The following is a 16,187-nucleotide window of genomic DNA, read 5'->3' on the forward strand; positions in this document are numbered from 1 at the left end:
ATATTCAGAGGTGCCAAACCCTCAGACAACTGGGATTTATACATGAATAGAAGCATCATAACTTTACCATGTACATTATACACCTCAGTAGAGTAGTACTGATTACATTAAAGTATACCAACAAGGTAAATATTTTCCCCAAGACTTTAAACATATATACAATTTATATTTCTCTGTGGATGGAATAGTTGGTGAGTGGGGTGTGCCTGCTGAGATAGATGAGAATGGCAGTGCGTTAGTGGACATTTGTGCTGGGAGGGGGTTGGTGATAGCCAATACCCTCTTCAAGCATAAAATGATCCACAGGTATACATGGCGAGTGATGAGAAAGGTGGGTGGTGAACTGAATGAAAGGAAGGCAATGATTGATTATGTGTGTGTGGATGAAAGGATGCGAAGATGTGTAATGGATGCAAGAGTTTATAGAGGTTGGGGGAGTGGACTTTCTAACCACTACTTGGTGGTGGCCAGAATTAGAATTCAAGTAAGATGGAGGAATAGAAGAAGGGAAAGATGAGAGGAAGGAGTAGTTGCAAGGAGAGTGGAAAGGTTACAAGAGGATGAGAAGAAGGCAGAGTATAAGAGAGAAGTGGAGGAACGATTGGGCAAATATGAATTGGAGCAGATGGGAGACGTGGAAGGTGTGTGTAGAATATTTACAGAAGAAATATGTGCAGCATGTGATGTGGTGTGTGGAAGGAAGAGAAGACGGAGGGGGGTGCAAGGAACAGGATGGTGAACTGAAGAGGTGAAACAGGCTGTGGCACAAAAGAAGAAAGCATACAATGAATGGATGAGAAATAGGGGTGTGGAAGAGGTTGAGAGGCGGAAGAGAGAGTTATATGTAGAAAGAAAGAGAGAGGTGAAAAGATTAGTAAGAGAGAGTAAGAAGAGAGTGGATGAGGAATTTGAAAGGAATTTGAGTGTAAAGTGGAGGGACTGTAAGAAAATGTTCTGGAGAGAAGTCAAAAGAGTAAGACAGGGTGGAAGTGAAGTTAGCAGGGGAGTGAAAGATAAAAATGGTAGATTACTAGTGGAGAAGGGAGAAAAAGTGAGCAGATGGAGAGAACACTTTAAGGAATTGTTGAACGTAGAGGATGGAAGTAATGCGAGTATAAGTGGCTGGGGAATGGCTGGGAGGAGGAGGGAGGTGAGAAGACAGGAAGAAATCAGTTGGATAGAAGTTGTGGAAGCAATAAAGAAAGTTAAATCAGGGAAAGCCCCAGGAATTGATGGAGTGTGTGGTGAAATGCTGAAGCATGGGGGAGAGATAGTAGTAGAATGGATGTGGAAGATGTGCAGATTGGCCTGGGAGGAAGGTAGAGTCCCGGAGGATTGGAAGTCAGGTATAATTATTCCCTTGTACAAAGGAAAAGGGGAAAAAGAAGTGTGTGGGAATCATAGGGGCATTTGTCTTCTTAGTATAATAGGAAAAGTGTATGGTAGGATACTTATTGACAGAGTTAGAGAAAGAACAGAGAAATTAGTTGGAGAAGAACAGGGAGGCTTTAGGAAGGGAAGAGGTTGTGTAGATCAGATATTCATTCTCAGATCTTTAGTGGAAAAGTTTCTAGAGAAGGGAAAGAAGTTGTATGCGGCTTTCATGGATTTGGAGAAAGCATATGACAGGTTGGATAGACAAGGATTGTGGAAAGTGTTAAGAATATAAAGAGTAGATGGGAAGTTGTTGAATGCTGTGAAGAGTATGTACGATGGTGCGAAGGCTGCAGTGCGTGTGGATGGTGAACTAAGTGAATTTTTCTCTTTGAAAGTTGGGTTGAAACAGGGATGTGTCATGTCTCCATGGTTGTTCAATCTGTACATGGATGGGGTAATAAAAGAGGTACAAGGTAGGGTAGTGGATGTTGGAGTGGCCCTGGTGAGAGAGGATAGTGTTTGGAAACTCCCTGTACTGTTGTTTGCAGATGATACCGTGTTGTTGAGTGAAGATGAAGGGGAGCTGCAAGGCTTGGTGGATGAGTTTGAGAGAGTGTGTAAGAAACGGAATCTAAAGGTGAATGTAGGGAAGAGTAAAGTGATGGTCTTTGAGAGGTGAAGTCAGTGAATGTACAGCAAGGTTGGATGGTGAGGAATTGGAAAATGTGAGTACGTTTAAGTACTTAGGTAGTGTGATGAGTAAGGATGGAGGTTTGGAGGGTGAAGTGCTTGAAAGGGTACAGCAGGGAAGAAAGGTTGCTGGTTCTTTGAAAGCAGTGATAAGAAACAGGGAAGTGAGCATAGAAGTGAAAAAGTTACTACATGACAGTATTGTGATACCAACTCTAACGTACGGAAGTGAAGCTTGGACGTTGTTGGAGGACACTAGTCAAGAGTGAGAGCAGGGGAAATGAGTTATTTGAGAGGAGCCTGTGGAGTCACTTGGAGAGACAGGCTGACGAATGAGGATGTGAAGGAGCGTTGTGGTGTTGATGTGGATGTGATAGGAAGCGTTATGAGGAACACACTGAGGTGGTTTGGCCATGTGGAGATGATGGAGGGTGAAAGACTGACAAAGAGAGTGTATGTGAGTGAGGTGGAGGGGGAAAGAGGGAGGGGGAGGCCGAGGATGAGATGGAGGGATGGGGTGGAGAGGTATATGAGAGAGGAGGGTGTTAGTTGGGAGCAGGGGAGTGAAATGGCAGGGGACAGGGCGACTTGGAGGCGATTTGTTTGTGGCCACCCCAAACGGGATTGAGGCGTCTGGCAATAGATAGATAGATAGATATTTCTCTGTCGCCTTCCCTTTACTCTAGTGTTTATGATAGAAAATGCTGGGCTCTGCAAGTCCTGATCGCTTATCCTTCCCCTGCCACACTTTACAGTGAAATGGTGTTTGGTTATTTATCATTCACACTGTATTGCACATTGCTGATTATGAATAAACAACTTTATATGTAATATGTAACATTAGTGTGAAACTACAGCTCGTCATGGGAAACAAAATTGGCACCAGAACAGACACGCAAATTGTGATAGATGCTGAAGTAGTAAGTAATCAGAAAAGTGTTCTGAACATTACTGTACCTTCCCAGCATAAATACCTGAGTATATCTTACATAGAAAACGGCTTTCTCTCACATTCATGGTGAGTGTGAGAGAGCGGCTATACCTGTACAAGAGTATGCAGGACTCTATTAAAATAATTTCCGAGCCTCGGTGAGCATTTCAGTGGCGAAATTCGTTGTTTCCTCATCAGAATCTATCATTTTAGCCAAGAAAAAACATGGTCGAAAAATGGGCGGCACTGGGCTGACCCATAGGGCTAAAAATAGCCGGCACACAGCGGGTTAAGACCTAAGAATGAATATCTGATCAACATAACCTCTTCCCTTCCTAAAACCTCCTTGTTCTTCTCCCACTAATTCCTCTGTTATTTCCCCAACTCTGTCAATAAGTATCTTCCGCTCCCCAACTTATTTATCAGCCTGTCTAACTCTCTCTACCTTTTTCCAGAACATTTTCTTATGTTCCCTCAACATTACACTCAGGTTACTTCCAAATTCCTCATCCATTCCCCTCTTAATCTCTTGTACTAATCTTTTCATCTCTCTTTTCTTCCGTACGCAGAACTCTCTCCTCCGTCTCTCAACATCCGCCACGCCCCTGTTTCTCATCCATTCACTATACAGTATTCTTTCTTCTTTTGTGCCACAGCCTGTCTCACCTCTTCCACCATGCTGTTTCTTGCACCCCCTTTCGTCTTCTCATCACCTCGCACGCCACCTCACGTGCTTCACCAATTTCTTCTGTGAATATCTTGCACACACCTTCCATGACCCCCATCAGCTCCAAATCATTTTACCCAGTTGCTCCCCCGCTTCTGTCTTATATTATGCCTTTTTTCCATCCTCATGCAACCTTTCTACCCTCCTTGTATGGACTACTTCCTCCTGTCCAACTCACCTCATCTATTCCTCCATTTATTTTGAACCTTGACATTCACCACCACCATGTGGTGGTCAGAAAGGCCACTCCTCCAACCTCTGTATCCTCTAGCATCCATTTCACACATTCTCATTGCATCATCCACTTACACATATATAATTTTTAGTAAAACTGTGTTGATACTCAAACTCTACGTAAAGTAAAAAGCCTTGATAATTAATACGACAGGCAAATTGCTTAGTAAGCAGTGCAGCGAAGGCTCTGATGCCACTGTGAATACAAACAAAAGGCTGAGCAGATCAGGGATACCAGCCATGCACTTTAACTCAGGAGTTTCTCGTCTGGTGTGTCAGATATTATCACACTAAAAGAGTACCGATTGGAATATACAGTAATCCCGCATTTTTTGCGGATTTTTTGTCTACGGTTTTGCCCTCTCGCGGATTTTCTTAGCATTAATAAGTTCAACAAAAATATCCTTGAATATACAGAAAAAAAAAAAATTGAAATTCCCGCAGCTTCCAATTGTAGCGCGGTAAACTCACGCCACCCTCTGTCCCTTTCCCGTGGCCCCTCTGCCAGTGTTACCATATCTAGCATAATTTTATTCTTTTAGCATAATTTTGATCAAATTTTCGAGTCTGGAATATTTTTTAGCATATTAGAAGGATAAGTTTGGAATGGAATATTTTTAGAATAATTTTATAAAAGCTACAAATCAGAGAGAGAGAGAGAGAGAGAGACGAATAAGGTAAGATGATGTTTGAATAGTTGGTTACTTTCAGTTTGGGCTTGGTTGGGTTGGATTAGGTTAGGTTAGGTTAGGTTGGATTAGGTTAGGTTAGGTTTTAGGTTAGGTTCGATTTGGTTCGGTTAGGTTAGGATAAGTTTGAGCTTTGTACTTTACCCATGAAACCTAGGTTTTTCCGATGGATTTTGGTATGATTCATTCGATTTTCAGCTTCATTTCAGTCGGAAATGACCATTTTCTGTGTTTCCCCCCCTCCCTATAACCCCCGATTCCCCAAAGATCCCTCATTATTTCAGGGGGATGGGGGGGGTCATATCTCAAAATCTGGTTATTTCCGACTGAAATGATGCTCAAAATCGAACGAATCACATCAAAATCCATCAGAAAAACGTAAGTTTCTTGGGAAAAAGCAGTATGGGTAGATACCGATATTTATCCTCTTACTGTATGTAGGTTCATTTTAATATTTTCATAGTAAACAATACATAATTAATATGTTGCACGAATATGTATAGAATTTTATCATTTAGCTTCAAGTTAGCATAATTCATTTTTTACTTGGAACAAATATGCTCAATCTAGCATAATTTTTTCATTGCCCTAGCATAATTTCGTTGTTTGGATATGGCAACACTGCTCTCTGCCTCGCATTCTTCAGTCCACGCCTGACTGCCTTAAGTGGCTGTTGTGGTTGTAACCACACTATGATATGAGCCTCTTGCCTCCCACTTGCTTTCCACATGGCCCCAGGACGCAAGCCAGCCTCACCAAAGGCTAATAATACAATTAGTAAGAACTCCAAAGTGACAAAACGATCAAGTTATGACCTTAGCAGAGAAAATTGTGTTACTGGACAAGCTAAGAAACGACCGTGCGAGTGTTTGCTATCACCAGTTAATGCATCTTTTTATTTTGTACTGTTTTGTTAATAAATGTGTAGATAATTGTGTATTACAGTACGGTGTTTACGTTTTTCCTTCATAATGGAGTATATGCTTTCAATCATGTAAGAAGGTATTTCGGGATGAGTATGGAGGTTTCGGGACAATTCGCAGTCACAACAAACACAAAACAATTCGCCTTCATTAATGAAGATAGCTATGGGTGACGCTAGAATATAATTCAAAGGCGACTACAGCGAGGAAGAAACAAGTTAATTAATGACTAAAGGTGCAACTAATAAATAATATCCAGAACCTACGCTACTGAACATAGACTTTGCTGGATCCCCCTGAAATATAGTTATTAAAGTATTGATTAATTAATAATAAGTATATTGATGAAAGTATTGATTAGTATATTTATAGAATGGCGGGGAATCGTCCAGGGTGCGAATTGTTCTGAAGGGGAATCGTCCATGTTTTGACGGGGAATTGTCTGACGGCGAATTGTCTCGCAATCAGTATGGACATGGACTGTGTGATGGGCAGCATGGTGGACACAAGTGCAAGTTTTCAATTGTTAATAGAGTATTCGCGGAATTGACTTTTCGCGGGGGTTACAAGAACGTAACTACCGCGAAATATGCGGGATTACTGTACTGTACGTATTTTTTAATTACACAAAACGTCATACCTGCATACTTGGTGTATATTTGCACTTGATCCATGGAAGTTGAAACTAATGTTTACATGTATTGATTCCGTATGATTCCTTGGTGCCAGTTCAAAATTCAGTCTTCGTGTAACAATGCCTGTATATCTCGTCTGCTACTTCTACTTTTTGTATTCTCAGGTTCAGTGGTTCATGCTGAGTGAAAACCGTAACATCTGCATTGTGTCTCCTCAGGAGAAGATCACCAGTATTCCTTCACGAGCAGAACAAAGGAAGAACATCGCAGGAAGCAGCCAACACCATCACTGTTTATGGTCATGGATTACTGAGTACAAGTACGGATTTTCACCATGTGACTTGACTATATGGTCGAGCATTGCAAGATGGTGATCACGGAGTACCATCTTCTGAAGTACAGCCGAGGTTGAACGATGAAGCCTCAGGCGAACAAGGAAGATGAGTTCAAGACACATCTTGGAAACCTCTTCGATGTGGCCCATGAAGGTGCTAATAAACTTCTCGTCATCCAGGAGGGCAAGTCTTTCTTGTCAGCATAGTCCAAAATGGAATGCTGAGGACACCTCGGGGGAGTTGATGTTGCTCTCACCCAATGGGTCTAGAAGATACAGGAAAGGAAGAAGAAACGTCAGAGCTTGCCATGGTTGTCCATGTCAGCAGCCAAAATTCCATCTTTGAGCAGCAATGGAAGCAGCCGTGAGTGCTCAACTGATGTTCAGTGTGATGCAGCTTGAAGACCACCCAAACACCTGAAGTGGGGGTCAAAGAACCTCATGTCTCTAGTACTTTGGTGAGTTTAGACAGGACTAAAGTGATGGATTGGAGAGCTACATTCTTGCTGATGGAAATAGCAGTTACACTCAGACAAGATGTGGAAGAATTGAACATCAGCAGCTCAGTGATCTGTCATCAGCAGATGAAGTACCACTAGGAACAAACCATCACCATAAAGCAACAGTGCCTTACCAGTGCAATTCTCCGAGTCCAGTGGGACAGCAGGTTGATGGCTGATCTGACCAACAAGGAACAAGGCGACCAACCCTGCATCATTGTCACCAGCAACTGAGTTTCTCAGCTGCTACAGATGGCAAAGTTTCTGAGCAGCATGGGACTCCATGCTGCCAAAGCAGCTGCTGGAGGACTGGGGGCTTGTTGTGAAGGACACTGGAATGTCCATCGACAAGATAGCTGCCAACTTGGGTTGAAGCAACAGAGTTTGTGTGCTGCACAAGCAACTCGAGAAGGAGCCACTCTACTTCACATGCCATCACCGTATGCATGAGTTCGTGATGGGAGCTGTATATACCAAGCTCATGAGAGCAGCTTCAGCATGGGACATCCAACTGTTCAAGCAGTACGAGGCACAGTGGATGCACATCAGCTGAACACAGTTTGAGACTGGCACAGCAGGCAGTGAGACCTCCCCTCTCCTCATGGACTGCATCGGCACCTTCATAGCCTGGTGCAAGAAGACCCTAAAGGAGTATGTGGATTTCCACAATGATTACCTTGAGGTAGTAAAGCAATTATTGATCATTGTTGATGGGATGCCACCTTGAGGTGTACACTTCCGGGCACCATGTACTGTGTACGAGGTCCGATGAATGGCCAAGGTCCTGTACTCAGTGAAGGTCTGGATATTTCAGAACCAGTTCCAGCTCACAACAAAGGAGGAGCATAGCCTCTGGACCAGATCATGTTCGTTGTGTGCATCTACGTTCAGGCATGGGTGGCAGCACCCCTTCCAGCTTCTGCCCCGAGGCCCAATCTCCTCCTCCTCCTCCTGAAGACCCATGACTCCTACAGCGACACCATGGTGGCCAAAGCAGTGATGAATAGATTCACGATCCACCTCTGGTACTTGTCACCATTGACACTAGTGCATGCATTCTTCAGTCAAGTGTTGGATGTGGAAATGAGGAGGTAAGTCATCAAATCGATCTAGGAGAATCCTGAAGCAAGCATAGATGACTCCCCGCCAAAGCATGTGACAGTGCTCTAGAGCACCATTGCTGAGTGTAACATGGAGGACTTTGCTTCTGGCACCACGATGCCCCACTTCAGGAAGCTGAATGTGGAGAACTGATTTCTCTGGAGACCCCCCAGGCATGGCCAATGTGGAAGGACTAAAGGAACACCAAAAAATTCATGCAAAGCCTCACCATCACCAATGACCACGTGGAGCTAGCCATTGCACTAGTTCATCCTCATGGAAGATGACAAACAAGAGCAATTTGTCCAGCAGGTGTTCTCAGATCACCAAAAGCAGTTCCCTGACAGTTGTAAGGGAAGGCTAACCAGCACAGCTGGGTGACAATGAGCAGCTTGCGACCATGAGACCCCTCCCTTGAACAGCTAGTACTCCATTTGGAAGGGGACCTGGAAGCAAGATCTGAGTCTTTAACTATGCACTAGATCCTTTATTTTATTATTTTTTATCAAGAAAATTGAAGATATCCTTATTTTTCGACTGGTACCATGGCACTGCACCAAAGATCTGGTTCTGACCAGATCATGGGTGAACCTCTTGAAATGCATTCCCAGTGTTTTGCTCGTGTTGTACCTTGTTCAGTATCCACTACAGCAGTGTCTGGGAACATTCTCTTCAATAATGTATATTTAGGCCATTTGTTTACCATGCACCATTTAGCTGCCGTATACGATAATGACCAAAAATTACATATATTAACAAACTTTAAGTGCATTGAGGATAGCTTAAATATTAACCTATTACCCCCAAAAAAATTTACATGACTTTTCTACACCCAGTTGCACTATATCAGGGTGGAAGCTTAACTTTTCTGATTTTTTATTTTTAAGGTCCTCCCTGCTATACAGTGAATGAATATTTTAACCCTTAGGGTTATATTCCTAATTCATGTGGAATATTTGCAGTACAAAATTAACAATGTATTTTATTATTGGTAACCCAAACCTCTCCATCCTTGAAAAATAAGGGAGTACAGTACACCTCTCCCCTACTATTCGACAGGAATGCGTTCCATAACAAGTGGTTGACTGACGAATTGGTCAAATAACGAGCCTATTTTTCCCATAAGATTGTTAAGAAATAGGGGGATTAGGTTCCTGACCACCTTCATCATTCAGCAAGATTCAGTAAAGATGGAAAAAATATTGGTAAATATGAAGGAAAGTGATGCAGGGCTTTTTGAGCTATTTTCTTATAGATCTGCATTCTCAGGGAAAAATATTTTAGTATTACATACATCTTAGATGATTGACATTTGATGTTTCCATTAAAAAAATGTTGGAGAGCAAATGAAATATACCTGTTTAAGTGATATTACAGAAAGCTGCATGAACACCTTTGATAGCGTGTTGATTGCCGATCCCGCGACTGGACATGGCATCACTGCACCAAAATAAACTCAGATGTGCACAGTTTAAACCATAAATAACAGTGGAAGCCTAAGAGAAAGCACTGAAACCTAACTGCGGGCCATTGCTCCCAAGACCCTCCCAATGATTATAACCCACCTAATCTAGTGCAAATTAAGATGTGTGTTATGTAAAACTGGCGCCAAACAGTATCATGCGTTACAAGCGTTTGTTAATCATTGGCGCAATCTTCACCTGACCATATGGTGGTGAAACACTCACTCAGGTTGTTGAGCACATGACTGCTTGACGGGGATAGTAGTAGGGGTCTTGGGTGGAGCCATGGTGGTGCTGCAGTATTCCATGTGTTCCCAAGGCCCAGTAGACCTCCTACATACCATACACCTCTACATGTCATCATTTCGGTGCTAACACCCACCGTCCAAATTGCATGCATGCTTGAGTTGTCTCATACAGGACTGGTGTATTGGTACTGAACAGATTTCCATGAAACTTGGTAGAAGAATGGGCCTTGGCCCAGAACAGACTCCATTAAATATTGGTGCGGATCCAGATAAAGTTGCGGATCCAGGAATTTTTTTTCACTTTCCTTAACATTGCAAGATAGGGTGTTTTTTGACATTTTTGTAAAATTTTCAGTGATTATTGCATGGATCTTGATAAAAAAAAATCAGGCATATTTAAGATGTTGGTATCTACAGTTTGGCGCGGATCCATATAATTCCGGATCTAGCAGATTTAAATATGCATTTATAGAGGGGTAGTCTTTTTTCCAGCTGCCGTACAGTAACAAATGATATGCATGGTTTTGTTGGCTGTTACAGCGAGTTAAAAAATTATGATTAAGAGTTATGGGTAGTTTTTAAAATTATGGTCTTACAACTTACAGGGGTATGAGTTTGACAATGGATTACACTTGATTGAATTAAAAGGAACTACATGTCGGGCCTTGGCGTTAGTATGTGCTGTACTGAGTGCCATTCTAGTTTACCTGTAATCATATTATCCCCCCATTTTCAGATGTATGGAGTGCGGGATGTGTTCTAGCGGAACTCCTCCTTGGCCAACCAATCTTCCCAGGGGATTCAGGCGTAGATCAGCTGGTGGAGATCATCAAAGTTCTTGGTACACCCACCAGAGAGCAGATTCGGGAGATGAACCCAAATTATACAGAGTTCAAGTTTCCTCAGATCAAGTCTCACCCCTGGCAGAAGGTGAGTTCTTTGCTAACCAGAATTGCTGGATATTCCCCCCCCCCTCACATTAGCCCCTGTATGTCATTTTTATTTTATTTATGCTACTATCAGATGATTTAACAGGTTTAGAAAGATGTCTCATATTTTAGAGGTTAATGGTGGCTCTGTCAAGCCCCTTCAATATGAAAATCTCACCTAAACAGGATATTATTGTCTGGAGTTAGCAAGAATAATTTTTTAAAAATGCTGTGGCAGATCATCAGATTCAAGAAATATCCCCCAAGTTTATAAACAAAATTTAGTTAGGTAGTTCAGTTTTCTGTAGATAACATGACATCCCTAGGGGAAAGGATCTTGTGGGACACTCAACTTAAATAACTTACTTTATTTTATTATTATTATTTTTTTCTTAGTTACTAACAGAGCACATGACAAACCATCTGCACTCCGTAGTTACTCTCCTGTACACCTTTTGTGGTATGCTAAGCAGACTGATTTAGATTTTGTGTTCTTGTTTGCTGTCCTTCCCTCACACAGTGAAAAACTGACTGACTTACTCCATCCAGTCTTCTGATTTAACCCATATCTGTCATCACTGGCTATATCCATGCATGTTGTTACCATTTTTTGACTTAATACTACTACTGCTACAACTACTACTACTATTGCTTTATTTGTTTATTTGTTAATTTATTTTTAACAATCCATTCCATTCTCCTAAATTCAGACCATTTACTGGTCAGGAACTGTAAATATGCATAGTGCTGTGGTAACCATATAAGCCAAATAATGGTATGATGCAGAACCTTCTTTGGTGCCCTTATGAACTTGGGGAGACAAAAAACAACATCCATCCAGGAACCAAACCTCCACACACCTCCCCATGTCTTTCTGTGGTGAGGTGTTCTGCCGCAAGGGAACACTGTTTCACTGTATGGAATGGCCCTGCAAGGGTGGTTGCATGCCTGTGGTTGATGGGTCCACTTGTCCAGACAGACCAAGGTTATTCAGCAACAAGCAGATCAAGAGTTATCTGGGCCAGAAGTGAATGTCCATGCAAAGCTGATGATGTCATGGATACTTTTCCATCCTCACTCTGTGTTAACCCTTTTTTGATAATGCTAGCTGATGATAGACATTGGCAACCATCATCCACTCATGGGATATAGTGCTGCCTATTTCTTCCTTCACTTTTTTTTTTTTTTTTTTTTTTTTTTTTTTATACCTGCCTCCTTTCTTCCTACTTCTCCCATCCATCCTGTCGTTTTTTTTTTTTTTTTTTTTTTTTTTTTTCTCCCATCTGTCCTGTCACTTTCATTGCTCCTTTTTCCATTTCACATGTCAGTACACTGACAGACAAGCCTAATGGTTTCCTGTAACACAGGAAGCCATTTACAAAACTGGATGGTAGTCATGACACCAGATTAATAGAGTGATGTAGAGCCTGCTTGGATGTCTGTGTTAACTTGGTGGAGAGATGCAAGTGTGGCATCCATCCAGGAACCAAGCCTCCACACTCATCCCCACACCTTGCTGTGGTAAGGCTTTGTCTACTGCATGGGAACAAAGGTTCTTTGAATGGGATGGCCCTGCAGTGGTGGTTGCTTGCCTGTGGTTGATGGATCTGCATGGCCAGACAGACCAGGATTACTCAACAACAGAATGATGGTACAGTCGACCCTCGATTTGCCAGACTAAAAGGGGGATAGACAAGTCCAGGAATGGCAGAAGTCCGGCCCCACATACCATTCCCCGGACTATTATCATACTTTGTCTGAATTCTCCAATATTGTCCGGCAATTATTCCGATATTCTAGAGCATTCTGGAGTGTAGGCTACCTATATCAACATAACTAACATACACAGTACATAAAAAATTAACACTGACACTGTAACAATAATAGTAACTGACACAATAGCTGTATTTTGCTAGCTACAACCCTAAGAATGGTTGCTTAGACAGTTGTTGATGAGAATGTGGAGGGTATGATAGAAGAAGATCAGAAAGCTGAGGAAAAAAAGGAAAATGAGGAAGGAATGGAGCACCACAAGGTCAGCCAACCACTGATCAGCTGACCGAGATACAAACACACAATCTTGGACTGAATCACCAATTTTAAATGGAAAATATTTTAATCTTTATCACCATATAGGTTTGCACACCTAATTATTTGAAATTCAGTCAAAAATTTGTTCTTAATTTGATTATTAATAGAAAATCAGGATTCAGAGTAAAAATTTCTTAAAGTTAGCGTAAGTGTTTTGCCTCTAGGAGAAAGCATATGACAGGGTGGATAGACAAGGATTGTGGAAAGTATTAAGAATATATGGAGTAGATGGGAAGTTGTTGAATGCTGTGAATGATGGTGCTAAGGCTGCAGTGCGTGTGGATGGTGAACTGAGTGAATTTTTCTCTTTGAAGGTTGAGTTGAAACAGGGATGTGTCATGTCTCCATGGTTGTTCAATCTGTACATGGATGGGGTAATAAAAGAAGTACAAGGTAAGGCAGGGGATGTTGGAGTGGCCCTGGTGAGAGAGGATAGTGTTTGGAAAGTCCCTGTACTGTTGTTTGCAGATGATACTGTGTTGTTGAGTGAAGACGAAGGGTAGCTGCAAGGCTTGGTGGATGTGTTTGGGAGAGTGTGTAGGAAACGGAATCTAAAGGTGAATGTAGGGAAGAGTAAAGTGATGGTCTTTGAGAGAAGTGAAGTCAGTGAATGTACAGCGAGGTTGGATAGTGAGGAAATGGAAAATGTAGGTACATTTAAGTACTTGGGTAGTGTGATGAGTAAGGATGGAAGTTTGGAGGGTGAAGTGCTTGAAAGGGTACAACAAGGAAGAAAGGTTGCTGGTTCCTTGAAAGCAGTGATAAGAAACAGGGAAGTGAGCATGGAAGTGAAAAAGTTACTGCATGACAGTATTGTGATACCAACTCTAACATATGGAAGTGAAGCTTGGATGTTGTTGGAAGGACAGAAATCAAGAGTGAGAGCAGTGGAAATGAGTTATTTGAGAGGAGCCTGTGGAGTCACATGGAGAGACAGGCTGACAAATGAGGATATAAAGGAGCGTTGTGGTGTGGATGTGGATGTGATAGGAAGCGTTATGAGGAACACACTGAGGTGGTTTGGCCATTTGGAGAGGATGGAGGGTGAGAGACTGACGAGGAGAGTGTGTGTGAGTGAGGTGGAAGGGAGGGGGAGGCCGAGGATGAGATGGAGGGATGGAGTGGAGAGGTATATGAGAGAGGGGGCTGTGAGTTGGGAGCAGGGCAGTGAAATGGTGGGGGACAGGGCGACGTGGAGGCGATTTGTTTGTGGCCACCCCATACGGGATTGAGGCGTCTGGCATTAGATAGATAGACTAACAACTCGCCTTGATGGACTTTTGTTTTTTAATAAATATTGATTTACAATGCAGACACATTTTTTTGTACTCAAAATAAATATTTATGCAAAACAGAAGTCTGTCAAGGCATCCTGATGATCTGATGGGGAAATATCTGCTAATATTGGCCAACCACTAATCAGCTGATCGAGATACAAACAATCATCGAGTGTGATCTCGATCTCGGACAGAACTGGCAATTTTAATTGGAAAATATTTTAATCTTTATCACCATATTGGTTTGCATACCTAATTATTTGAAATTCAGCAAAAGTTTGTGCTTAATTTGATTATTAATAGAAAATCAGGGTTCAGAGTGAAAGCATCTTAAAGTTAGCAGAAGTGTTTTGCCTCTAGCCTAACAACTCACCTTGACGGACTTTTGTTTTGGATAAATATTGATTTACAATGCAGATACATTTTTTTTTTTTGTACTCAAAATAAATATTCATGCAAAATAGATGTCTGTCAAGGTGTGCTGACGATCTGAAGGGGAAATATCTGCTAACATTGGCCAGCCACTCACCAGCTGACCGAGATATAAACACTGACTATCAGAAGGGGAAATATCTGCTATCATTCGTGCATTTTAGCTCTGAAACCTAATTTTTAAATTAAGTTATAATAAGTATAATTTTTAAAGTAAATTTCATATAATTAGGTGTGCATGAGCCACTCTGGTGAAAAAAATTATTTTCCAGTGAAAAGTTTCGATTCGTTATTTAGTCACACCGAGTCGGGTGAGCTAAGTGAGTAGGGATGGATCCCATTGACTTTGTCCATAAGAAAATATATATATTTTTTATTACATGTGAATACTATTGTGTCCAAGCCTTCCTTAAACTTTACTATGTTATGCAATAAACTATTTATAGTGGCATTTGAGAAAGGTAAGAGACAAATGGGATGTTGTCACAAGTTAGGAGCTGGTGGCATGAAGCAGTTGGGTGGCCAAGATGTGTTTCATGTATGAAGATAATTTCTTGTGTGTTACAAATGGCCGTTATCGAGTCAAAACCTTGCTAAAATTATACTGTGTTGTACAGTAGACTGCTTATAGTTTTATCTATCTATCTGTCTATTGCCAGATGCCTCATTCCCATTCGGGGTGGCCACAAACAAATCGCCTCCACGTCGCCCTGTCCCCTGCTATTTCACTGCCCCGCTCCCAACTCACACCCCTCTCTCTCATATACCTCTCTACCCCATCCCTCCATCTCATCCTTGGCCTCCCGCTCCCTCTTCTCCTCTCCGTCTCACTCACATACACTCTCTTCATCAGTCTTTCACCCTCCATCCTCTCCACATGGCAAAACCACCTCAGTGTATTCCTCCTAACGCTTCCTATCACATCCACATTAACACCACAACGCTCCTTTATATCCTCATTTGTCAGCCTGTCTCTCCATGTGACTCCAGAGGCTCCTCTTAAATAACTCATTTCCACTGCTCTCACTCTTTATATGAGAGAATAATGGCCGGACTTTGTTGAGAATCCCGGATTTGTACGGGCATTTGTTTGGCATTTGATGATACACTGAACTCTCACATTTGGCGAGTTTTTATTTGGCGAATTCACTTTTGACGATGGGATGGGATTGTACAGAACACACTAACTTGGTGACAGAAATCTCACATTTGGCGAGTTGTTTATAATAAAAATATATTTTACGCCAGTTACTTTCAACAGTTTTTTTTATTAATCTGAATTAATTTCAACAGAATATAGTTTGTATTGTGAAATTCAAGTCTCATCTTCTCAAACCTCTTGAAGTAGCCAGATTGTGCTTGTAGCGAATTGGGCTACTTTTGGAAGCCCTGTGCTACTAAATTTTGAATTTCACTATATATACAGGTAAGCCCTTAACCCTTTAACTGCGGGTGTCATCCCAGAATGACATTGCATAAACTGGACCAAACCGCGGGTGTCATTCTCGAATGTTTGTGAATATTTTGAATACCGCGCGTTTTTTCTGTGCGCCAGTTGTTTCAAGGGAGAGTAGCTATTAAGTTCTTTCACTCCAGCCGACCCCCA

At 41.8% G+C, this 16,187-nt stretch overlaps 1 protein-coding gene across 4 annotated transcripts in view; it reads left to right on the forward strand.

The window, feature by feature from the left end:
- The window catches only part of LOC145399062 (protein kinase shaggy-like), a 414,583-nt gene that overhangs the window by 304,886 nt on the left and 93,510 nt on the right, over positions 1-16,187 (forward strand). For all 4 annotated transcript variants that reach the window (XR_013897221.1, XM_080271804.1, XM_080271805.1 and 1 more), the window contains exon 6: positions 10,589-10,782. Coding sequence is in view for 3 of the 4 variants with exons in the window: in XM_080271804.1 (XP_080127930.1) it covers positions 10,589-10,782 (194 nt within the window). In the remaining variant the exon portion in view is untranslated. The remainder of the gene's footprint in view (positions 1-10,588; positions 10,783-16,187) is intronic.

Source organism: Coenobita brevimanus, chromosome 47, assembly GCF_032717465.1.
Source record: "Coenobita brevimanus isolate Jiangsu-jjx chromosome 47, ASM3271746v2, whole genome shotgun sequence".
Lineage (NCBI taxonomy): Eukaryota > Metazoa > Arthropoda > Malacostraca > Decapoda > Coenobitidae > Coenobita > Coenobita brevimanus.